We start from the raw sequence: 26,650 nt of genomic DNA, 5'->3' as shown, positions 1-26,650 counted from the left end.
CACCACCTTTTCTCCATATTGCAAATTCTTAAAATCTATGCACCTACTCAGATTTGTTACATTTGTACATAGATTCAGACGTTCAAAAGTAAAACCACTTTCAGTTAGAATGAGTTCTGTTACCAAATTCTATTCCAAAATGTGCTTTATTTGTCCAAATAGTCCCCAGTATCTGTATCTGCTATAGCACCAAGGTGAATTTTAAAATGGATGTTTTATAATGACGTCAGCAGTGCTCGTCATGCATACCCATCGCCCCCACCCACACCCCCACCCCCGATGAGATAAAAGCGTTCAGTATACGCTGTACAGGCTGAAATACAGAAAATAGGGCAGAGTGATTCAAATCTTTGAATCCCAGCTCAGTTCACTTAGAAACTTCAGCACTTCAACTTAGTAGAATTATTCTGAATTATATATCTCATTAATGTTTTCAGAAAATTTGTCAAAATTGCCTTTTATGTGAAAAGGTTCCCTTTCCACTCCTGTGGAATTTCCACTGACCGAAGAATGAGATTACTAACACAACTGGCAACCTGCCCTAGGCCAGAGCGACTCCTACCCATCTTCTCCCTTCCCTATCACCTTTTTCTGTCCAGTCTGCTCCAGATTAACAGAGCAAACTCTCCTCAAAACTACGGCTCTAGCCATTTGTCTTGCACCTTTTCACAGCCCTCTCCTGCTAAATTCAGTGCCTTGTGGATAGTGGCAGGGCTGCTGTCACCTGCATTCCAAAAAACTATGGCTGGGAGTGAAAAAAAAAAAACTAGCAAAAGTTGGGAGCTCAGGAGGCAGGGTGGGGCTTAATGAAGAGTCTGTGTGTAGAGGACGAGTTACAAACATTGGCAGTGGCTAAAAATATATTTTTATACTATTTTTCTCCCTGTGCATATTGATGTTGAAGAAAAACTCTGGAGGAAACGCAGCAGGCCCCTAAATAAATAGACAGGAGCAAGCCTGTGGAGAAGGGTATCAGGAAGAGGTGCCTAATGCCTGTGGGTAACAGACCACCAGGCCAGGTCAGTGACCAGGTACACCAGGCTAGACCAGCTATTTAAATGATTATATACTTGTCTATGGTGCAACATACAAATATTCAAACACACATATTATCTCCACAAATATTATTTGAATAAAAAAAAGTCATTGTTGGTTTTTTAATAATGCCCATGGAAATCTTCCCTACAAAGTCCAACCTGTTTATCATTCTTTGGGAAAAGGAGCATACAGAACTGACTGCTAGGAGTGGAGTTATGTTTGTGCATTCATGAAAAGAACACATGGGAGAGGATGCACCTAGTCTGACAGAGACTTGATGTGCCAGGGTTGGGTGATACCCAAGGGAGGCTTCTCCTTTCTCAGAGGGAAAGCGGAAATTGTAGGGAAAGAGCTGTGGGAAGGAAGACTTGGAGAAGAGAGGGGTGGATGTGGGGATGTAAGGTGAATAAATAAACAAATATATATATATATGAAATTTAAAAAAACACCACTCTTTTTACATGCCCGCAACTCTTATTTATATTTTATGTAGGCAAACGGGTGCCACTAAAACATGAATGTCCTTCAGACTGCATTACAGAAGCTTAATGAGGTAGTTGGACAAACCAAATTACTAGACATGAAGTCATACTTTCCACTGATTTTTGAAGGAAAAACTAACCACCATCCTTGCTCCCCTTGCTCCTTGACTGATGAGGACACTTTATCAGTCAGCAGGAGGGAGAGAAAGAAGCTGGCAGACTTCTCCTGGGGAAGGTAACATCTTGTTCTATCCAGGAGGTCTCCCAAATGATTCAATCTCCAAGCAATTCTTAGAATACTTTCCCTGTGCAACGCCCCCAAAGTTGGACATATTGCTGAGCAATGTTATTTCTCACCACCTCCTGCTCCACCAAAGGGTCTGTGCCCCTCCCTGCTGCAAATGTTAACACTATATTCAAATTCCAAGGAAAAAGAGGAAGACCCATTCTTGAAAATCCTCTAACCTTTCTTTTAAAAACAGGATGTTCTATTTTCATATGTGACTAAATAAATCATTTCAAAACTGTTAGTTGCACACTAAGTTACTATGAGTGGGTCTGACCCCGTAATAGCAACACACAGGATGTGATCACACAAACACTGAGAAATGAGTTCTCAGGAAACTGGGGCCACTCTTCTGTTAGCTAACATGTTGGAGGGTTGGGGGATTCTTCCATAGCAAGACCAGAGGTACAAACTGAAAGATTCCCCATGTTTAAGTTCTGTGAAGGAAAAGCCAAACCTAACTGGCTTTATATAAACCAGAAGGAATGAGCAGGAGTCGAGGCACTGGCAGAAATCGAAAATTCACAGCCAGACCATCTTATACACAATGCCTCCTGAAAGAAAGGAATCCAGGCGTGAACCAGCCTGACACAGAGGGACCCACAGGACTGGCCTTGAAGGATGTCAGCAGGCCAGGAGGCTGCAGGAGATCCCGGGGTTTCACACACTCCCTGGCTGACTGTTTTGCTCTTCAGGTAATTAAACCAGGAAGCTGGGCTGGTGGCTAGGAGCCTGACCCCGAAGCCTTGGCTCCTTGGTTCTGCATATCAACTTCCGCAAGAACTGCCTGGAGCATCAATAGAACATTCTCCTTTCACTCTCTGGCATTTATTTCCTTTCTCTGCCTCTTCCAAAATCTAACCCAGAAACAATTCCCGCTGCCTACAAAAACAGCCATGTATAGATCTGAATTTATCACACAATGGGGAAAAAAAAGTCTCTCCACCACTCCCAGAAATTAACCCTGCACATTTTGAAAAGAAAAAAAAAATTGTCCCCAAATCGAAGAACTTTAGTAGAGCATCATATAAAACAAACTCAGGTCATATACAGCAGTGTCTTGAAATGGGTTAAAGAAAAAGCATTACTTTTAATGTGTGTTTGATTAAAGGATAAATTTGAGTAAATACTCCTAAAAAATGGTTTCTGATAGTCTAGTTCACAAATTAAATATTTATTGTAATTCCTACAATTGTTTCAAGTGATTGCCATTAGTACAAGGAATCACCTAGAATCTGTTTGATTTCAACAAGAATCCTAGCTCAACGAAATTCTTAAGTATTTCTTACGTATAATGTCAACACTGCAGGTCATGAAGGGGAAAAGGAAATCTAAAAGAAAAGAAAGTCTCACTGTATGCTTTTGTATATTGAGCAATGAATAAATGCACACACACACACACACACACACACACACACACACACACACACACACCCTCGGTATAGCCTCCCTCCGTTTCAAAATCCACAGAGCAAAATATTGGCTGTAAGAGACAGAGACCCGAAGAGGGAAGAACACAAAAGCTTGCCTGCTTGTCTGTGTTCAACACAAAGAACATTAAATGAAAACAACTGGCACACTGCCAAATTCCTATAGAGGCAAAGAGATTCAAATAAATTGATTTCACGCATCACACTGACCTGGGATCAGTGCAATGCTACAATAAGCTCTAAGCTCCATGTGGGGCAAAACCCATTAATACGATCCTACCCCTATATATCAGACCAGAGAAAAAAATTACTAAAATAAACACAAGTTCTCCTCACCAAATCAATTTTACCTAAGAATGAACTTTCCTATCTTGGCATTCATGCTCAAAAGTGTACAGGGCCTTGTTGGTAAGAGAATCTCAAAAGGCATTCTCTTTATTAGGACAAATATGTCTACTAGATCCTAGGCAATATATACGAATCGGTGCTACCTAAATATCCTATCCCATATGCAGGACTATTAAACACACAGAACTCCGCACGAGAGTTTCCTGTCGCTCCTTCCTTTCACGGTCCTGAAAGCCAAGAGATTTTTATTTTTAATATACAAAATACTATAATAAACCCATCTCAGAATTGTCCTTAATAGCCTGTAAGAGCAAGTTTCTCAGGCAAGATAACCACTCCCAGCGACTCCGAACCCATCTACCACTCACAGGGACACCTATTAAGAAGAAACGGCTCCAAATGCTTTCTAGAGAAACAAGCACTGGGCGTGTACATCCTGGGGGTGCTTCGGGACTCCTGAGCTGGGTCGAGGGGTGGGGCTCAGCGGTCCAGGGTGAGTTTAGCATGCCCACGGCTCTGATGTTCACTCCAAGCAGCAAAACAAAACAATGCAACGACAAGCAAACCACCAGAGGAGACACAGAGCAGCTTTCTAGTTTCACTAGTTTCCAAGCTGGCAGTGTGCCCCGGGTTCTGTTTCCCTGCCTCAAAAGTCCCCACACAAACCAGACTCTGGCGCCTCCTCAGGCCGTTCTCACTCACAGCGCCAGCTCTTCAGCTGGTAATTCTTTGCTTTGTCTGCTTCCAAATTACAACTCCGGGAACCCAATGGATTCCAGGTGCTCGCAAATGCAAAGTGTGTGTGGTTTTTGTTCTTCTTGGCTTCTTGGATGAACTCAATTCCCAAGCTCCTATTTCTATACAGTTATTACTATCACAGAGGAAGAAACAACTAGGAATACATTATTAACACCACAGGAAAAACAAAGGAAACCTGAAAGTTTTAAAGCAGGCAGCAGTAAACATGCTTGTTAATGGCCACGACTTTTAAGTTGCACACACACAAGGAGGAATAGAAAGCTAGAAAGGGGGTTGAAATTCTGCATGGAATCTGTGATATTTTTTTGATGCTGGGGACTCAGGCTTTGCATATTATAATTATAATAAATGGATATGCTATGGTTCATGATGGAGCATGTCCCTATACTGGTTTCTCTCTTGATATGCTTTTACACCCTGAAAAGATTCAGTGCAGTCAGGCCATAGACATATTCTGTGTGACCGATGGAGAATGTGACTGATGGGGGATGGGGTGAGAGGAGATGATAACTTTATGTATCTACAGAATGTACTCAAGTTTTTAAATCCAATATCTTTTTCAATATTTAAGTGCCACTTTAGATATTTTTTGCCATATAATGTGAACCCCTATAGAGATAACGAGGCAAAATGCTGAGTTCTCTTCTCCTCTTAAATAGCTACTTTGTTCAGATGCGGAAACGTAGAAAACAATTCTAAATCAGCGATGGTTGCTCTCATTATCTTGTTGCCTTTAAGTTCCAATATCAACACCATTCTTTTTTCTCTGCGCAAAATAGTGGAAGGATAACCAACCTAGGTAAGAGCTAGCAAAATGAATGTTTAATAACAGGAGTCCATAAACTAAGAAAGACGAAGGAAGCAAACATGAGAGAAATGCCATCTAGGGATCACAACTGCACTCCTTGCCTTCCCCTTTTAACTGGCATCTCTCACTACTCGAATAGAAAGGCATAAATAAACGAAGGAGGGAGCAAAGGAAAAGAAATATAGATGCAGAAACCAAAGGGCAGAACTTCCCCCGGAGGGATGGAAAACTCTGCAAGGAATCACTTCATGTTCTGTGTTCTTAAATGAATACTCATTTGCCACCGCCTTCCTGAGAACTCTAAGGCAGTCAGTTAGATCTCTGTGTGGCACACACCTGCTATCCCACCACATCCAGGACTGGCAAGAGGAGGGTCAAGTGTTCAAAGTCTCTCTTGCCTAGGTTGCACTAAGAGACCCAGTCTCAAATAAGCAACAGACAAACTACAACAACAACAACAATAACAACAACAACAACAATAATAATAAGCCAGTACGTATTTTGAGGAATAAGGAGCTACATGGAGCTGAGACTATGGGACAGGGTCAAGCAGGGATTTTTTCGAAGCAATGGCCGCAGAAGCTGAATACTTTGCTAGGCCTCGTTGAGGGAGGGCAGGCAGTCACACAACCTCGAATTCCTTCCCAGCCACTAGAGTGCCAACCAGGATCACACAACATTCGTGCTGACTATCAACTTTGTCTCAGCAGAGCTTTTTCTTGTGAGTGGAGCCTCTGACCAAGTCCATTCCCAGCAAAACCTGGAGCAGAGCGTTCTGTGGGTCATTAACACCTCGTCCGTGGTTCAGAACAGACATTCAGAAGCCTCTAGCCAAGTGGCAGCACACGCTTAGTTTATACTTGGTGTTTTCCTAAAGTTAGACGCCACTTTTTTTTTTTTTTAATGTATCAAGGTAGATATTCTGCTCAGAAAGTGATGACGGTCAGCTCCAAATTTTAAAAAATTAAACCCATCAGAAGAAATCATAAATTGAAAAGCACTCCTTTGCCTGTTTAGTCAACGAACTGAGAAAGCATGGCCTCCTCATTACAATAAACCCAGAAATTAGGGCCTACTTTTTGCTCTGCTAATCCAAGTATTGCCCAGTTCATGCTGCGAAGCATGGCGAGAAGCAGGAAAGATAAAATTGATAATTGATCATTTGATCTCTCTAGACCCAAAACTATTAGGCAGAATTGGCACAGGCTGATTGATCCCCACCCAAACCCACAACCAGAGGCTCCGTACACAAGTGGTTAAAGCATAAAAGACAACTCTATCAACAGGTGCTAGAAGAAGAAAGAGAAACACATCTTCACAATTTATAATGCACTGGGAGAAAACGATAAGATTGATTTTTCTAATACACAAAGTAAATGGCAAAATCAAAATATGTATCTGTTCCTTACCTTGACAATATTCAAAGTTCGCCTTTTTCCGGCAGTCACCTATCACTACACTCAGTGCTCTCCAAGTGTTTCTTTTGATAGATATCATTCTCCAGCAAGCGCTGTGCTAACTTCCTCTGCTGCTCGGACTGGGACCCAGATAAGTTCACCAGCCCACAGATCAATCTTTTCTATTGACAACAACAAAAGGGGAAAAAAAAATGCACACATCACAACCAGGCTAAAGCATCCCGCCCATCTATTCACATGATAAACCAGACCAGCTCTGTGTTTAAGGAATAGATATATGCTCTTCTATATTGTGCCAGAACTCCCACTTCCTCAGTTCCTGGGAGAGGTATTCCAGGACACGCTGAACCTGCCCATCCTAGGACTCAAAGGTGGACATCTTCTGAATGCCGATGTTCTTTTAAGTCGGTTTTCAAATTGTAACCCAGTCAATACTCTAAGAGGGCATGTTATACTTTACCCATTTCCAAATCAAATCAAATCAAATAAATAAAATATTAACTAGCAAGATATAGTTTCTTTCAGAACGCTCTTGGGCATTATGTGTTTTACTTTGTAAGTTAAATGTTCTTTCAAAACAAAATATCCATACTCTCCTTGTGCCAAAACCTCAACATGGCCATTATTAGCTACAATAGTTAAGGATCAAGAAGAATAATCTTTAGGTAACTGGCTACTTTCAAAATTCTTAACCTAGACAGATATGGTATGTGACACCTGTAATCTAGGCAAACAGGAAACTGAGGCAGGAGAATTGCCAAGAGTTTGAGCAATGAATTCAGCCTAAGCCAGAAAAAAAAAAGTAAAGATTCTGAAAAAGAAAGAAATAGAAAGAAAAATCTTTGGTAAGAAAACTCGTGAACAATTCTTCTCTGCCCATAAACCTCTACTGCCTTCTTCTTCTATAAGCTTCAAGTTTTGTCATTCTGCCACTAAACTGGCAACTTTCAAATGGATTTCTACATCCATGTTCTGTGTCCACTACTCACCTATCACTGCTAGAAAACAGTAGTATGAATCCCCGTAAGATAACGAATGATTTTCTATTTAATTCCTATGACCTATCAGAGCTTAGGAGAAGCACACACGCATAAAGGAGAAAATCAATAAATACAAAAGAATATAACTCCAGAAAAAGCAATTTCAAAAAGTATTACCATAGATGACCCTGCATTTTTAGACTAATTACTTCGTAGGGGTTTGAGTTGGTAAATGCACTCATGTAAACAGCTCCTTAAACTGTGGGTTGCAACCCCATGTGGGGCCACTTAATTGAATATGGGGTCATGAAAAAGTAGGCAGCAGTAAGTGGCTTCCAAAAGGACCACAGCCAACAGTTAATTAAAAACTCAAAAAGGCCCGAACTGAGGGGTTTCTGGCAGTGCTTACCCATGCTCTAGCACATGGCGTCTCTGCCACCTTGGTTCTAGGCACGCATGTGCTCTCTGCGCTGTGCAGGCCATCACAGAGGCTGCCTGAAATGCCTCTGCTCAGATTAGAGGCCGCTGCATATTCTGAATTGCAGTGTTGTTACTGGGGATATGAGGTTCTCTGATCTTCTCCAAACATCAGAAGGGTTTAATTACAGAAAACAAAGACTTCATAGTTTCCAATGTATCAAATTAGTGTGTTCTTGGAATGGAGGCTTGAGTGGATGACTTGAGTTTCATTTAAAAAAAGAAAAGCATTAACTGAATTTGGCTCAGAATAAGGGCAGAATTTTTAACAATTTCTGAAATGGGTGTAAACATAATTTTGCCATTCTGTACTTTGAATTTATGCATTCTCAGTACTGAATATCACAAAATCAAAACATTGATGAACTCTGGAAAACATTACTGATGCACAGTACCCTGTGGAGTTAACTGTTTAGCCACAACTAACTTTTTATGTCAGGAAGTTGCATTAGTAACCAAAAAGTGCTTTCACCTTCAATAAATGGAAGAAGTATATATTAAAGTATATTTTAAGATAAATTTCTTCATAACTTATTACCAGTGTTTGATGTGTGCATCTATTTTATATACCTACATATACAGAATCATGTAAAAATGTATTAGGCAGAAGGGGTCGTTTGAAAGAACAGCTTAAGTAGCCCTGCTCTGATATACTTCAAAGAAGTATTCTATTAAAGTACCTGTGTCCTTTATATACCACTGTGTGGCTCTGCTGTGAGTCAATTTTGACTGGTTCATTATGATAAAAAATAAAATAGATAAATAAATAAATAAACAAACAAACATACAAATTAGGGAAATGTGGCACTAGATCTTCCTTGGTTGAGAACTGTCTCAAAGAACATTAAAGACAATCAGGGGAAACTGGAAACATTTTATTTACTAAGAAAACTAATAACTTTATTAAAAATGACGCAAGGAAATGCTTCAAATAGAAAGTAACAAAGATAAATAGATATGTATAACATTTTCAGATTACATAAATACTCAAACACTGTAGGTGGGGGAGGGCCATACACAATGAGTGAAATAAATGCAGTTATAAGTACTAAGTAGGAGCACTTCTGGGAGATAGAATGCATTTGTTTGTAAAACAAGATTTGTCATTTCCCATGCTTCTATGCCAAGGCAGCAAAAAACAAACAAACAAACAAACAGAAGCTTAATAAAACATTGGGCAAAAAGCAAAGAGAACAGACTTTTAGATTTCAGTAGTGATGTATAATAACATTTTTGGCTTCAACAATTGTCAACAAAAGGCATCAGAGAGAAATTGTCACCAAAAGACATCAGCTCATGGTTTCTTGTGTGTCACTATGGGCCACAGCTGACTGTCTTCCCTGAGTAAGGGAAGCTGAGGAACCAAACCCTGGCATTGTTCTATTTCTTATCAGATATGCAGAGTTAGGCCAATTCTTAACAAAAATAGTCAAGAATTTCAGTTCTGAGGTTTACAAAATTATCATATGAAGAAAGACCTCTGAGAGACAAACTACAGGATAAGAAGCGATCATCCAGGACAGAGCACAGTGTTACACTTCTGAACTTCTCTTCTAGCATCTACTTTAAGGAGGACTCTGAAGTAAGTGGGTCAGCAGGAAAACAATGTTACCAAATATCCCCAATGTACACACTTATCATCTTTAAATGTTAACAGAGTATACAAATGCTGAAACACAAGAGAATGCCAAGCCACAGATACACACCAGCACCCACCCCTTAGCTGGGTGATAAAGGAAACATATCACCATTGTTAGAGTTTTGAAAGAAAGGTAGAGAGGAAAGGGGGAGTAAGGGCAAAGAGGGAGGGATGTTAATCTCTGGACTTGGAGTGTTTTTGTGTCTCATATATCTTATATATTTGAAACTCTTCCCATATGAAATGGTAATAAAATGAGCAACAGTAATAACCATTATGACATATACGTTCAGACATGTGTGTATCTATTCTCCAGTAAAGTTTCTATCACACCTCAACAACAGCAAAATTGCAAAACTTCCCTTTATCTTTAATAATTTCTTTGTTTAACCCTCAGCCCTCAAACGCACAAAAACCTCTTCACAGGGGAAACACCCTCAGAGGAAAATTTGAAAGCTGAGCTCCGCTAAGGGTAGGGTGCCTCAAACAATTTGTAGTTCTACAAGAGTGTTATTAAAAACGCTCAACGTGCTGTATTACCATGGAAATTGTGGAAAACATACATTCCCAAACAAATATTACTTTTTCTCAATGGTATGAAGTAATGAAAAGCACATGTTTAAAGCTGCCATCCGTGCAGTAGTGCAAGCTGCAGCTAATAGAAAATACAGAGACTGAACTCTGCTATATAAAGGATTCTTGTTACAGAAATATAATGTGAAAACCAGATGCAGACAGAAAACCTTAATCACAGATGGGAATGTAATCACTGGCATACAGAATACGTTTTTGATCAATCTTAACCATATGCTCAATGTATTTATTTTCTAAGGAATGCAATAACTTGAGAGAACCTTCTATTTGAATTCAGTTAACCTCATATTTATAATGCTTTTATCTTTACTCCCCCATCCCTTCCCTGTGTACACTGAGCCAAGGTTTTAAAAGGAAGAGCTGCTGGCCTTGGCAAATCATTCTTGTATCAGTTTATCTTTCAAAAATTTAATAGGATGTAAAGACTACACACATCAAAATCAACCTCAGAAGAGATGAAGTGCAGCTGCCCGATACAGTGCTGTTCCTTCACTGCCAGGAAACCTTTCACTGCCTGAATGCATTCTCGAGAGACTTCTATCAACATCTGAGGAAGTTTTTCTTTTAGAAAATAATATATGATTATTCAGGGGGGAAAAAGAGCATTTACACATACTTGTTTTATCTATCAGCCCTGATTGATTAAACTTTAACTTTTCTTGACTGAAAACATTTTCTAGGATAAAGAGCATGCATTTACATGCACAAAAAACACAACTGGCTTCGGTTTGTGAAAGGAATCTACTATACCTAGAAAAACAGGACCTTGCTGTCTCCCTGCACTCAGCAGGGCTTGGCATTCTCCTTTGGAGGTCCTCTTGCCATGGCCCTCACTCTAAAGAAGATGGCAGAACTTAGTGCTTCATCCCAGACTACAGCCTACTCAACCTCTAATGGGACACTGCTGGACGTGGCTTTCTGCAGCATACCAAGTCACAGGTCACAGGAACTACATTTCAGTGTCCCAGTTCCCCAAGCTTCCTTAGCACACACTCATGCATATTCTCCTCCTTACTACTAAGGACCCACCTCCTGATAAACTCACACAAACACACCTTCACTCTTGCCCCATCTTTGAAGACTTTATTCCAAACTAGAGCTCTCAGCCTTCTCTTCATCAGACCTTTGGAGGACACCTCTTAACTGCATTCATTTCCAGATAGAATACTTCATCTCTTTACAGCTTGGTCTGCTGCCCTCAAGACTCTGCTCACTTGGGGCACACAGAGATCCTTCTTAACACTCAGATCTCCCTCCAGTACCCATCTCCTCTCAAACAGGTTCGGAGCCACAAGCAGTTCTCTCATCCAAAACACTGGGACCTTTTTAACATTGTTTCCTAGTTGTGCTCTTTATCTGACACTATAGGATACATCCCACAGGTTTCTTTATTATGCAGCCACTCTGCATAATAAAGTCCCAAGAGGATCCCCACCTGTGTTTCTTGTTACCCTGTCCCCCATATTTCACACTGCACTTGACACATTGAAAACAATCCAGAATAAAAACCACACCAAACAAGACAACCCACCCAATGGAGTTCCACAGTGGCCCAATTCATCCCTTAAGACTTTGATGAATCTTTTTTGGGCAGCTCTTGGTCAGGTGATTTCTCTGTGTTCTTGAGATTGCCATAGCATCATCATCACTTCAGTTTTGGCTGCCTCCTTCCTGCTAGGGGCTGTGTTATGTGCCCAAATCATTGGACAGACTCTGGCAAACTTAGGCATGGTAGGCACGACTCTGGAAGCCCTCACCCTTCTCTCCCCCTCCTTCTGCCCTGCTAAAAAACATTACATTACATTCCTGAAGCTAGCCACTGGGGCCTTTTCCCTTAGTTGGCCATTTCCTCGTCCTGAGCCTGACTACCAAGGTCTGGCTACCAAAGTATTAAAGTCCAGCAATCAGGAGTTCCCTTTGGCTCACCTAACACATCCAATTAAAATTAAAGACCTTTATAAGCCACCATTTGCCTATGGGCCATGTCTGTCTCCTCTCTATCCAGAGGCAGTCCTTTGCCCCCCCCCCCAGACAAACACCCCTCCTCTCTCTCTCTCTCTCTCTCTCTCTCTCTCTCTCTCTCTCTCTCTCTCTCTCCATTGTTCTCTTCCCCTTCTCCTTCATCCTTTGTCTCCTGTCTTTGTCTCTTACTCCCTGTCTTCTGTCTCTCTGGGGCTAATAAATCGCCTTTGCACTGAGGACTTGGTCTTGAGGGTCCTGAGCCCACACTTTTCCTTACACCCGGTGGTGTCCGAGATATGAATGACTCAGACCACTGCCCATATAACCTGTGATGGTGAGTCTTGACTAGATTAAGAGAGGTCTTGGGGATGGGGAAGGAAAATACACTTGAAGGTGTGTCTGAGAGAGTGGTACCAGAAGGATTTAGTATCTGGGATAACAATTGATGATGGCAAGGAGAGGGCTGCCCCAAATAGGTTGGGGGTGCAGATGAAACAAGACCCAAAGAATGAACTGTTGGGCAGCAGAGGTTAACTTTCTCTTGCCTTCTCTGCTTCATGTTCTTTCCCATGTGCTCCCATCCCTGCAACTATTTTGCTTCAACACAGGCCTCCCTCCAGACCAAAACCTTTGAACCAGAGAGCCAGAATTAAACCTCTCTTGATTTAAAACTGTTTCTCTCGGCTAATTGTTACAGTAACAGAGTATCAACCCAAAGTCAAAGGCAGCCACTTGCTGTAGCAAGTTTCAAGCACAGAGTCCTTTTAGTTTGTTAGGAAGGAGATCTTAGCTTTCTCTCTATGCCTTCAGAACTTAAACTGGTGCAGCACACCCATTCAAAGAATGCGTGTTACTTTATGAATGTGGTCAATTGCTTTGCTCGACACTCAAAAGGAGACAGTCCTGACAGAATGCTTTGTCTTATCCTTGCAGGTATCCCCTGCCCTCGAGGCTTTGACACATTGAGGCATGGTGAGATGCTAACACCACCTCCAAAATGGTTTACCAGCCATGGGAATTCACCTCACTCCTACCATGGATTGTTTCCTGTCTATATTACATCTGGCACAGTATGGGCACATCTTCCTGTCTTCTTTATTAACTGTGTCCCTCTTACTTGTTCTGTTTTATCCCTGTCCTTGGCGTTACGCTTAGCACATAGCAGTAATCAAGAATAAAACGAGTCACACAAATGAACACGAGTAAAGTTGGACCACAGTGGCTCTGTTCAGGTTTTGGGACTTCCACAAACCTTTCTCTATGTAGCTAATGGCCATATGATCTTTCTGTGGTCCTCCAATTGACATAACACTCTGGTCTTTATTGGACTTGGCCTCCTTCTTCCAACTAGATACTGTATATAAGAGCCCTTTCCCACCTATACTCAAAGTCAAAGGCTATGGTTCTGATCATTAAAACAAAATCAAAGGTCTTTTCTCAAAATTGACCTACTAAAACTATAATTTTTCTTTCTGAAATTTACTGTTGTACTGAAAGAATTAAGTACTATTACAAAACCACAGCAGTCATTGGAATGCAAGTAAACACGTTGAAACAACAAAGCAAACAATACTGTTGATGAATGTATTGTAATTTATTTTCTCCCCTATAATTTCGTCTGTGAAAGACCATCTCTAGAGGATAAAAGAAGAGAGAAATAATTATTTCCAAAGAGTAGTTCCTTCAAATAAAGATACTTGATCTATGCTGGCAACCTTCACATAAAAGAAAAAGGAGATTCTGGAAATTTCTGCATCTCGAATTGACCTCACCTCTGTCAAAATGATTCTACAACCTCCCCCACCCAGCAGCAAACATGGTCTTGACACAGGTATTCCTTATTGGCTTATCATACAAAATACAAAATCACCACCACCACCACCACCACCACCACCACCACCACCACCACCACCACCACCACCTCAGAAACTTGCAAAATTGGGATATTTTCGAACTCTAATAACTTTTCTGAAAGCAATGAAAAGCCTTGTTTTCTGTCGATGGTGTAATTCTCACCTGCAGCCTGTGTGGCTACCCCTATTTACAGGGCTGGTGAGATTTAAGGATCTCCAGGAGAGTGGTAATAAGCCCTGGACCAGCAGTGATGCCTTAAAGCAATGAAGTCAGCCCTTGACCAATACCACACATGCAGAATCATGTGAGGTTGGCCAAGTGAGGTTGCTCCATCTCGGGGGTGGGAGTGGGGATGGGGGTGGAGGGAGTTGGATAGCAGAGAAAAAAGAATTGTCACTCTGCTAGCTTTCTCCTTCAGCAATTATATTCTGTTTAGGGCCTGAGCCCATGATATGTTACTGTTTATTCCCAGCAGGCCTTCCTTCCTCAATTAATCCTCAAAAAAATTCTCACAGATATGCCCAAAAGTCTGCCTCATTAATGCACAAGGCATTTCTCAATCCAGTCAGGCTGACAAAATTAAGCATCACAGAGGGTATTGTATTTTTAGCCACTGCTATACAACATACAAGCCAAAATACGGCTGCAATAAATTGTGCATTTGAAAGAGAACACAATAAAAACCGGGACCAAGGTGGAAAGAGGTGGGACAAGAAAACAAAAGACTTGCTGTTGAAACCAAGTTTGTTCTTTACTTTTTAGCCATTAAATGTTTCCAGAGAAATTTCAGTAAATGACTCAAGGTGTGAGCTTTTTCACTCTTTAACAAAGCACCAAAAAGAACCCAACTGTTCTGTCCATACTCCCACACTGAAGGGGCCGTGAACCAGCTAAATCTCACGAAAAAATTCCATCTGGACAGAGGCCATAGCCTCAAAGGGAAACATTTCTCCAGAGGCTGAGAAGGTGAAGTGGACATAGTCTCACTCAATCCTCAGAAAGCACACAAGCAGCCCAGGAACAAATCACAGAGCCACCAAAGGTTTGGATAAGGCAAAAAGAGAAAAGCCAAGCTATGGCCCGGTACATGCCCATATCTCCAGAATCAAGCAGAGTCATTCAGTATTTTCTAAGTAGAGGAGTGTGCACAAAAAAAGACACACTAGGAGTTTGTAGAAAATGGGGTTGACAATTCCATACTGGGGAAGCCTGGAAAACAGTAATCTTGATGTGCCTCTTATCCCTGTCAACTTCCCCATGCTCTCTGAGGCCACGCTAATGTGGTCTGGGTGAGTACTGTTTCTAAAGAGAAAGAGGAAGCAGATTAAGTAAGAGGGTCTTATGAACCAGGCCTCATCTCTGGGACACTCAACTGCCCTGGGGCAGGGAGGGATTGTCGCCCGCTCCCAGGTGGGTGAAGTCCTGGGCCAGTGATCCTCAGGGTCACACTGCAGCCTATTATTCTGCGGCAAGCGACACCACCAAACTTGGTATCTAAGCGCCCATTTCTTCAGACCATGAATGCCTGTGCTTCCCTTTCTTCTCAAAGGGCAACATTGCTGTCGATTTCTTGCACATCTGCCACAACTAGAACTGCATGCGCTTTTTGAGCATGCGTAGCAAGCAGAACACACGCTTCTCCTCTTTGTTGTTCGCATTTAACAACATACCCTGAAAATGATTCTCAGACAATGACATGACTGCCCTTTGAAAAGATGGTTTTATGGTGATGTTTTGTCAAGACTTTTTAACTGTGAAAATTAATTTCTATCAAGCATAGTTGATAACAAGAGAAAAATCCATCCAAAAATCAATTCTGACAGATCTGATTAGAGCTCAAAGATAAAGATAAACAAGGTGTTTTCAAATTAAGCAACACTGTGCAAGGCCTTGACATGATGTGATCTTGTGTTTTATTAACTCCCACGCTTTCTATGCATGGGATATATCATGTGATAGTACATTTTAAATGTATAAGAAAGTAGTCTTTCTATGAAAGGTGATCTGAAAGATAACTAAAAATAAAAAAATAAAAAACTCCGAATTTTTTAACCAACTGTTGCATTTATTGGCACACAGTTTGGAAAATTATATTCCTCTTACAAAACCAGCAGTGTGATTTTATAATATGCATTTTTATTAAAAATACAATTAAAAATAAGAAATGCAGCATAATAAAAATGTGCATTACATAAATACAAATATTAAGAGAAGAGACAGCTTGAGAAAGTATTTGATAGATAAGCACAGACGGAGACCAAGAACAACAAGAGAAGCCCTCAGAAACTATCCTAAAACTCAAGGGTTCTAGGACCAAGATCCATACGGTTGGTGTACTGTCACTCTACAAGTGGCATTATGTTAGCTATGTTATATTTTATGGATAATTTACATGACAGCATTTCAGGTCCTAGCAGCCTTGGTGATTGTAAAGAAGGTCGGATAAAAAACACTGCCAAAATTCAATACACTTTCCTGGCTAATTCACTGTAATATTTTCCAGCTACTTTCATGTCTCAATCTGTATGAAACAACATGACCTTATGAATTTTATTCTAAAAGTCCTCATGCATGGACTGGGTTTTTGGTTGTTTTTTTTTTTTTTCAAACAGGCTATTTAATAACCTGGGTCCAAATTCACCCCTTGGCCTCTGTGCTGGGGACCCAAGGATAAGCCACCACGTCAGGTCCATAAGTTGTTTTAATGGTGATGCTGTTTCTTCCAATACTCAATTCTCTTAACTGGGGGAAGATACAAAGCGATTTAATAATACGTGCATAATATTTATTATTGTCTTTTAGCATATCAAAAGAATCACAGTCCAATTTTCTAATAGGAGGCCTCCATTTTAAAGTAAAAACTCTGGTCCACACATGCTACTCTATTAAGCTCACTATCTGTTAATTGTAAAGGTATAAAAAGATTAATTTCTATTTCTAGCAACAATACTTTAATGCAAGAAGACTTGAAAAGTATTATGCGTGAAAATGGTTTTGGTCTACAGACAATGCACAGCACATTAAAGAGAGGAAGCTAGGTTTAAAGACCTCATAGGACAGCTTCTCCTGCCTCTTTCAGAAGAGCACAGAGTCTGGAATCCGATATATGCTCCTTTCCAAGATTGTCCCTACTCCTGTCAACTGGTCCTCACCTCACTATCCTGTCCTCTCTACCTTCTCACCACTATGCAATGTTAGAGCTGAAAGAAGTTTTATGAAGTATCGAAAAGCAAAGCTCAATGTCAGTCATACATAAAGACAGGTAAAGCAGAGGTGGCTTTTGCAGAATGGCAGGCTAACAGCTCAGCAGGTCTGATTACTTGTAACTCTCCAAAGTAGTCAGAAGGTATCTACAGAGAAAAAGGTCACAACTTTCTGAAAGGGAGAGCCAAATCCAAGGGAGGGACAAGACCCAAAAGAAAACACTTGTGTAACCACACCTACCCCTTAGTAGTCCTGTCTCCTCCTCCCAAAGATCGTGGGAACCTTGACAATTTCTTGGGTCAAAGGATGCAAATAACTCCTTAACCCCTCTCTGAGGCTGGGATGTTTTGAGTCTACAGTAGGGCAGGAAGGCTACCCCTTAAATAAGCAGCCAAAGAAATTCCCAAGTTGTAATAAGCTAAGTGCACTCCACAGTTAACCTGGTTGTTAACCCCTCCCCTCTACAAATCCCCCTCTACTCATACCCTGTTTTTTTCTTCTTGGAAATGCCTTTTGCATTTGGCTCTTCCTTGTTATCTTCTTAATGCAACCATGGTCACCCTTTTTCATTATTTACCTTCTAACTGCTGAAGCGAGGGGCCGGAGTTGTAGCTCACTGATACATGCTGGATTTTGCACAAAGCCCTGGATTCAATCCTCTGCATAGCCAACAAAGCAATGAACGACAAACAATACAAAAGCTGATCTAAGTAGACTGCTTGGTCTTGGACCCTGTGCCTACCCTACCCGCCACTACATCAGACAGATCCATCACAACAGGATCAACTGCAGAAGAACAGTTTTCACAAGACTCATGACCTCCCCTAGCCTAGGAATCCTGTCTTTCTTTTCTTTTTTCTCTTATACATTGATCTTATATCTGCTTCATGATGGTGTCTGTTGTTCAAGAGAAGTTCAACTAGAAAAACAAATTTATTATACAAGTTTAACTATTCAGGCTTTACAGTAGGAAAGGGATGCAAGGCCTCAAGCCCAGGCTGGGACCCTCCATGCTACTTCCCAAGAAGATGGTGCCCAAGTCACTCGTTCTATCTACAAAAGGTCTTTTGGCTCTTACTCTGCACTCTGCCCCTCAGCCTTTTTCCTTTGCAGCCAGTCTTTAATGTATTGCCCAGCTCCACTCCCTCTCTACCCCAGTGCTCTTACCTTGTAAAGCACTGATAGCCAATAACAGCAACCAGGCCTTGACAAATCCTTCCTGTCTCAAGGCAGCTTAAACAACTTATTCTCACCTCTAAAATCCCACTAATGAGGCTGGAAACACAGCCCAGCAGTTAAGATTATTTGATGCTCTTCCAGAAGACCAGAATTCAGTTCCTAGCACCAGTTTGTTTACAAATACCTGCGACTCAAGCTCCATGGGATGCAACGGCCTCCTTTGGTCTCTGCCTACACACACACACACACAGACACACACAGACACACACAGACACACACACAGAGAGACATACACACACAACACACAAACACATACACACACAGACACACACAACACAAACACATACACACACAGACACACACAACACACACAGCACATACACAGACACAGACACATACCAGACACAGACACATACACAGACACAGACACATACACATACACAGACACACACACACAACACACACACACAGACACACACACACAGACACATACACACACACACACACAACACACACAGACACACACAGACACACACACAGAGACATACACACACAACACACAAACACATACACACACAGACACACACAGACACATACAGACACACACAACACAAACACATACGCACACAGACACACACAACACACACAGCACATACACACAGACACACAACACACACACAACACACACACATAGACACACACAACACACACACACAAATAAAATAAACCCCATTTATTAAGCCATTTAGCTAATAATCTAGGTGTACTACTATCATTTCACCTATTTAACCTATTCCAAAAGGGTGGGATATTCAGTAGAGACTGAGCCCACTACCTGCCTGAAGTCTCCTCCTACCAACCTGCCTTACATACAACAGGTATTACCAACTTACTTTAGATCCCCTTGCAGGAGTACACACTTCACTTTCCATTGGTCACCCTAGGAAGTGCCTTTACCAGGGTTCCATGGATAGTGTGGGACTCATGAGAAATCAGCCTCAGGTCTCATGAGCTGCCTCTCCCTGAAAGCTTAGCTTGAACATATCAATCAATGGAGATTCATCATGTCTTCTTTTTGTTTTCCAGTTTTGCTGACCCTTCAGCCCTCTTGCTTAAAGAAAACAATGAGAAGTCATTGCTTATATGCTGCTATCCAGGAGAGGTCAGGTGTGGATCTCCTGTCTAAATAACTCCAGCTAGAGACAAGACTGGAACTGTGAGCAAGTGAACAAAGGGATCTGGAGTGTGTAAAAAACAATGCGTATCTGACACACCCTCAAATCTTCAGAATTCTAAATTATTTAAGAACACTTTGACAAGGAAGGGCTAGCACATCAGTCTGGTGAACTCCCAGTCCCCACTCTGGTATTATTACCTACTCTTCCCTGAGGTTGTTTGCTCATCATTATTTAAATAGCACATGCAAAGACTCAGAAGATAAACTCAGTCATTCAGGATCTGTCACATCCTCCTCCTGTCTTGGGGGTCAGGGAAAGGGATGGAGAACTTCTACCTGGGCTAACTGATCATGGACAACCAGACAAACTGACAAATTTCCTACGACTCTGTTGAAAGAATCAGGAGTGCAAGTACAAGGCTCAAAGTGAAAGGAACCCCTCTCTGCAGTATCGTATGCCAGGCCATACACTGCAGTACAGTATGGCTTCATTATCAGTGCAGGCTCTTTTTGGGACAACCATCTATATGCTTGTCTACAACATTAGGCTCTGGGCTTCTGCGTATTACTAGCTGAAGTCTTCCAGTGGGTCTTGCAAGAGAGTTCCTCCAACCCCCAAACACTCTTTATAAAACACCTCACAGCCAACCAGCTCCACTCCCTTGTCCCGTGGACACACCGCTCTCCTCCCCTACCTACGCTTCCCCGTTTCCCCTCATATTATCAGTAGATTGCTAGCTTTTCAACTTCTTTCCGGTCTTCCATGGCATCTTCTAGAAATACATTGTCTAATATAGCTTATATCTTATCCATTCCAATGAGACCAAGTTTTAATGAAGAACTCACAGCATCTCGACTTTAAAGACATTTTCCTTTTCAACAAAGAATTTCTATGTAGGCTCACACTGCATGTGGAACACCCATGAAAACATCTTCTATGGCCTCTGAAGTAAAAGCGATTCATGTGACTTATAAAATTGCAAGTTGAAGGTAGCTATTTCCCACGCCCCGCCAACCAACGAACTCCTTAGAACTCCTGAGCAAACAGGCAAAGCTTCTTGATTGGCAGCAAAGTGCTCGACTTGATCAAACCCAGCAAACGCAATTGTTCCTACTTGTCAAAGAAATCTAGCCCTGCCTTATGAGCAGCAATTTTGGAAGTCAGGAAACAAATGATAAACTCCAATGTCCATTGATTTTATAAACAGGTAACAAACACAAATCAACGTGCTGATGGTAGCTACTACATTTTTAAATTCTTCAGTCAAAGCGCATGGTCAGGTTTTCAGGTTTCTTTTAAGACTTGATGTCTGTTTAAGTAAGTTACTTGATGCCCATTTAAATAAGTTATCGGTCCCTGCCCACAAAGTTATTTAAAGAGGCTGTTTTCTGCATCTTCCAACTGACTCAGGTCCAAGCTCTGAGATATGGAATATGGTGAATGCCTGCCAGTCACATCCAATCTCCACTCTCTTCAGTCCTACGGCCCTGCACAAGGCCACTGTCTTGCCCAGTGACTGTTAAGGAAAAGCATGAAATCTATTTCCTTTTGACAGAAGTCCCTCCTCACTGCAAAACTTGATTCATTCTTTGTTTACTGTCCCTGAAAAGGGGAAGGTAGTGGCTATCACTCTACACAGTTACCTAATGTCCAGGATGGCTCTGAAAGCCTAGCTCCCTCTTTCCGGTGCCTTTTCTCCTTATGCAGGTGGGTGGAGAGCCAGTGGACCACACCATAACCCATCTCCCATCAATATGAAGACAAACAGTGCCCCTCAAACCCACTGTCAACGATAAGCAGTATGCTTGTAAGAAGACTCACAAATCTATTCCTGGTATCAGACATTCACACGGGAGACACCCTTATCTTATCTCTGAAGAATTCATCTGAAAACTGAAATAACTCTTAACTTACCAATAAAGTCAGACAAAACTGAAAGGGTATCTACCCTTGGACCTCTCAGGGCACTACAGATCCATACTAGGTCCTTTTTTAAAATAGCATAAAGTGCTATATTCCGTGAAACCTGTTACAATCTCAACTTCTCTAGACTATGAGATGCTACTTAATCTTATTCCTCCTGGCTGGGAATGTTTGCAGCCAATTCCAAGTCTTAAGAAGTTGAGGCAGCAAGAACTGAGCAGCAGACCAGCATAGGCTACATATCTGAGCCACATAGAGCTACCTTATCCAAAACACCATAACAAGAAAGAAATGCCCCTATTCTCTTAACTGTCAGACAGACAATATGTTAACATGACAGAACAAGGATAGATAAAGATAAAAAGCAGCCCACTGTGACGGAAGAGGCTGTGAGAGTGGGCAAAAATTTGTCCCAGGATGTTAGATCGGGGGGTGGAGGGGCAGAAAAGCTACAGTGCAGGGTGAACTTACTTGGGGCACATGAGTGACATCATATTTAGAAAGATGGTGATATTCACACTGACACACATTTGGGTATATCCTGGGATATGTTAGTAAGAAGCAGTTGCCTCCTGCTCAGTGTGACACAAGGTGGATTAAGTAAAAGAAATCAGTGTCTGCTAAGGATGTCTCAAAGGCTGGCATTTCAGAAAATAAGGTCCTAACTATCAGGACTCCAGCACAAAGTAGGTCTGATTGGGGAACACAAGGAAACCACAGTTTGAAAACTCGAAGTCAGAGAGGAGCAAAATAAGGCACACCTTTAATCTAAGCGCATGGGAGGCAGAGGCAGGCAGATCTCCGTGAGTTCAAGGCCACTCTGATCTACACAGTGAGTTTCAAAATAGCCAGAGCTATATAGTGAAACCTTGACTAAAAAGTGAATTAACTAACCAACTAATTAAATAAAATAAATAAAAGTATGATCAGAGGTAAAGGTGGAAGACAGCCTGGGGCTAGTCTGAGACATGGGTTCTCTGACAGGGAGAAAGGAAGAAGCTAGCTAATCATTCACTTCAGCTCTACAATGAAAATGTATGTGAAAGTTAGGAGCATGATCACAGGAAGTCCCTGTCATCTGTTGATTATTTGCCTTTATCCCAAGACAACTATGTGGCAGTCTCTGAAGCCTCAGAGCTCACTTTTGAGGCAGTCTTTGACCCAGATATTAAAAGATTAATGAGGCCAATCAATCACTTTTTCCAAGTGTTTAGGTGGTGGAGACTCATTGGTAAATTTCCATTTGAGTTCTTTGTATTTCTCTTTCACAATATCTATATCCTAAAGGCCTGCTCTATTCACCCAAATACTGATTTGTCTCGAGACTTTGGCCAAAACAACAGCCACAAAAGCAAACGACTTTGTCATTCCTTTATGTGCTATGAGTTATAATACACAAAATGTCACAAATTGAAACTACAATGTAGGTATTCCACGCCCAGTCTCTGTGATGCTGGGGATAAAATCTAGGGTATCCTGTAGCTGAGTTACATGTCCCGCTTCAGAGAAGAGAATTTTAAGCCTGTCTGTCTGTCTGTCTGTCTGTCTGTCACTGAAAATGTTACTGGTTTTAAGCAATGTAAACGGTTTAAAGCTTTTTCCAAATGAGAAGGCACCATGCTGTAAACTTCGACCATGGAACATTACTTTGCCAGTTGTTCTGATATAAGAGCCTGGCATCATTCCAAAGCCCTGAGAAGATCCTGGAAAACTCTTTTCTTTTGAGGCAGAATGTACTGTGGCATTGACACAAAACATTCTAACCAATGAGATTTGTGAAGAAGCTTTTTGATATAGCCTTTATCCTTTCTCTCTCTCTCTCTCTCTTTCTCTCTCTCTCTCTCTCTCTCTCTCTCTCTCTATCTCTATCTCTATCTCTCCTCCCTCTCTCTTTCTTCTCCCTCCCCTCCCTCTCTCCCTCTCCCTTCCCCCTCTCTCTCCCTCTGCCTCTCCCTCTCTCAGAGGAAGGGCTGTAAGACAGTTTCAGACTGTGCAGCCAAGGATGACTCTGAACTTTTAATCCTCCTACCTCCAAGTGCTGGGATTACAGGTATAAGCCATCATGCTTGGCTCATGCTCTTTCCTTGCAAGTGGCAAAATACACATATCCAAGAACATACCTGGATGGTACTAAACTTACTTGATGATATGTCAGAACACCACCATACTGGACTGTTCATGGGGTTTCAGATTGGAAGCAACATCCCTTAAGACAGCACTCTTTGTCTGACTGTATACCACAGTCATTCATTCAATAACACCTTCAACTGTGTGCTGCAACCACTTCTCATTGCGACCTGATGTTTCTAAGAACTACTGCATTTCTAAATACCAACAGAAACGCTACACCTGCAAATCAACATGTTCAAGTGTCCAAGTATCTGTCACCCCTCCTTTATCCTTTCCCGAGCTCTTCTGAGTTTATCTGTGAAGTGTGTGTCTAGCCACTCAAGTGTGAAGCCACAAGCCACACAGCTAATTGATCCTCGGCAGTGATCAGGTCTCACCCTGGACAAATGACTTCAGCCACAAGTCAAACCAAGTGCAATCAATCCTTGAATCAATATGTAACCATATCCACTTGTCTTCATCTACCTTCAATTTCTATGCCTATATCACACGTAGATAGTGTCAGCACTCATTCTTATTATGTAAATGGGGTATTTTTTATTATAATTCTTTTAAATATATTCTGGAGTTTTCTTTTTAATTAATGATAGATGTATTTAAAGAATACGTCTTTCCTAGAAATGTCACCAGTAAAATGCATCCAATTTTTCCTCAAATGTAGTCCATAAAACTTATTTGATTAACAATACTATAGAGGCCAAAGCCTTTGTATGCAGGCACTCAAGCATAATTTAATCATTTTATTTAAGCATGAAAAAAATTATTTGAAAGCCCTGTTGGGTAAAATATCCCTGATTAGTTTAAACTTACATTTGGAGGTATATTAAAGGTGGGCTACACCACAGAGTGCTCAGTATGTAGTGGAATAGTGTTAACTTCCTAACAGTAATTGCAGGTAAGTTAAAAAATGGTATTGTAGAGAATGGAAGGAACAACTGCCTCATTGTAAGTAAACATGCTTTAAACGATTACTTCGAAATAAATTTTGTTTCATGCGATACCTTTTTCTATTATCAGGACTTTCACCCATAGGAACCTCTTTTCACAGCCAAAACAAGATGAGGCCCTAATTGCATAACATCATTTATCCACTGAGGATGAAAGGACCAGCTAGCACAAATGCACATCAGGCAAGAGACTGTCAGAATAGAAAATTGTCTTTTTTTTATTTTTATTTTTATTTTTATTTTGTTTTGTTTTTTAAATAACCCATTCGCATTAACAAAAGGCTGCAGTAGCTTCCAAATTATAGGTTGTTATTTTTAGTGGAAGTAGTTCAATATTCATATTGGAGCAGATGTAGCAGTTCAACAAAACAGCTCTTCAAATCCTGCACAAATTGAAAACAGGAAAACTGATTGCATTTTCTCCTATCACTTTCCCTTTCTGAATTGACACTTTTAGCCTGCTGAAAATTTACACATGGCTTTCATCTCCGCAGCACCTGCTGATCAAATGGAAACCTAACATTTTCATGAAAATGGTCTAAAAGACTAGTTTTGTTCTAAAACACGGCAAAGGGCATCAGTTCGCTGCTAGATGGCAAGTCACTGTGTACTGTGTATAAGTCATGGTCATTAAACTTTGAAAAAACTATGTTTAGTCTCTTCTGGCTTCACTCCATATCTACTGTGCTGTGGTTCAAATTGCTTGGACTCCCTGTCTACCTAATACTTGATTTTATTATGTAAAGACTATGCAAAGTGTGAAAAATGCCAGACAACAAAAGGACAGCAAATTACATTTTGCCTGCATCTGCTTGAAAACCATAGAAAATCCACATCACTGTCCAGGGACACACCTGAACATGGGGGAGTCACATCTCATTCATTCCTTGTTTCATCCACCAAAGAAACTACAGAGCAGGCAGCGGCACAGCCCCTAGGTCCAGAGAGACTCTAAATGCTGTTTTCTAAGACACAGGCTTAGCTGCTTGAGGACCCTAGCCTGTCACAAAATGGAAATCACCCAAACACAAGCTGGCCACCTGCTGTAAATATCTTCAGGGAGAGCAAAAGGAAATCTTGGAAATGGGTGCTCATATATGTAAATCCCCAAGATGGCTAAGTTGATTCCCCAGATTTTGAATAACCGTACATTTCTGGGTAATTTCTGAGAAAAAATGATTAATCATCCCAAAACATGCCATCTGACAGTTCCTTAACCAAAAATTCTACCCTCCTTCTGAAGGACCCGAGGCTAGCCTTTCCCCTTCTGCCTGGGTGATAAGGGAGAAAAGACACTCAGTAGCATAGGTGCCACCCTGACCAGCCGGCCGGTGACTTTCAGTGGCTTGTCCTGGTCACTGAGGCAGCAGCAAGCCTGCAATGTCAATATGTTCAGTCAATGGAAGTGAAATAATGGGACTTATTGTCTTCCCCCATCCATCGATCTGCTGCTGTCAACAAGGAAACATGTCCCTCTGGCTTTAAACAAATTTTAATTAGGCTTTTAGTTACTGGCTCCTATCTACCTACCTAGGAAAACACCTAATCTCAACAATGAGTAGGAAGGCAGAAGCAATCATTTTGTCTTCTCTTATTCACGCTAAGAACCTCCGAAAGTTCGTATCATAGAATTTTGAAATGCATTCATAAGTTAAGTGACAATTTGCTTCACTTTTTCCCCCGCGCTGACTTCAAGCAAAAGAGGGTATGGTCCAAATACAAAATATAGTATCTCCCCCAGACCTAGACTGATGCTCCTCGCCCTTCTAGCCAGAGTTGAACCATAGTCTACCATTCTCTTCCTTCCATATTAAAAGTGGGGCTTCATTAGCTTTCCAGGTTCCTTCCAGGACCCAAAGCATCAATTCATCACCTGTTCAAAACACGCCACACAAAACCAAACATAGGTGCCCAATACCCAAAAGCCTCTGCCCATCACTCACTTTATCAACCCTAAAGAGAAAAGGTGAGGTAGCACCTTTAAAATAAGGCAGGTGCAGAAGTGCTGGATAAA

General features: G+C 41.3%; 1 protein-coding gene and 1 long non-coding RNA gene across 7 annotated transcripts in view; one reads left to right on the top strand and one right to left on the bottom strand.

Moving 5' to 3' along the window:
- Positions 1 to 26,650, bottom strand: part of Runx1t1 (RUNX1 partner transcriptional co-repressor 1) — a 151,933-nt gene that overhangs the window by 116,878 nt on the left and 8,405 nt on the right. For 2 of the 5 annotated variants that reach the window (XM_006237901.5, XM_008763550.4), the window contains exon 2: positions 6,561 to 6,730. The exons of the other annotated variants lie outside the window; for them this stretch is intronic. In XM_006237901.5, coding sequence (XP_006237963.1) covers positions 6,561 to 6,648 — 88 coding nt within the window. In that variant the 5' untranslated portion in view covers positions 6,649 to 6,730. The remainder of the gene's footprint in view (positions 1 to 6,560; positions 6,731 to 26,650) is intronic. 5 annotated transcript variants of the gene reach the window in all.
- On the top strand, positions 14,919 to 20,604 carry LOC134478936 (uncharacterized). 2 transcript variants are annotated; one of them, XR_010051712.1, is made up of 2 exons: positions 14,919 to 15,041; positions 19,545 to 20,604. It is a non-coding gene; the product is annotated as an uncharacterized LOC134478936 (long non-coding RNA). The 2 variants fall into 2 exon arrangements; XR_010051711.1 differs by having other exon boundaries at positions 14,925 to 15,117.

The sequence above is a fragment of the Rattus norvegicus genome, chromosome 5, assembly GCF_036323735.1.
Source record: "Rattus norvegicus strain BN/NHsdMcwi chromosome 5, GRCr8, whole genome shotgun sequence".
In the NCBI taxonomy this organism is placed as follows: domain Eukaryota; kingdom Metazoa; phylum Chordata; class Mammalia; order Rodentia; family Muridae; genus Rattus; species Rattus norvegicus.
This window is presented reverse-complemented; position numbering and strand designations above follow the sequence as displayed.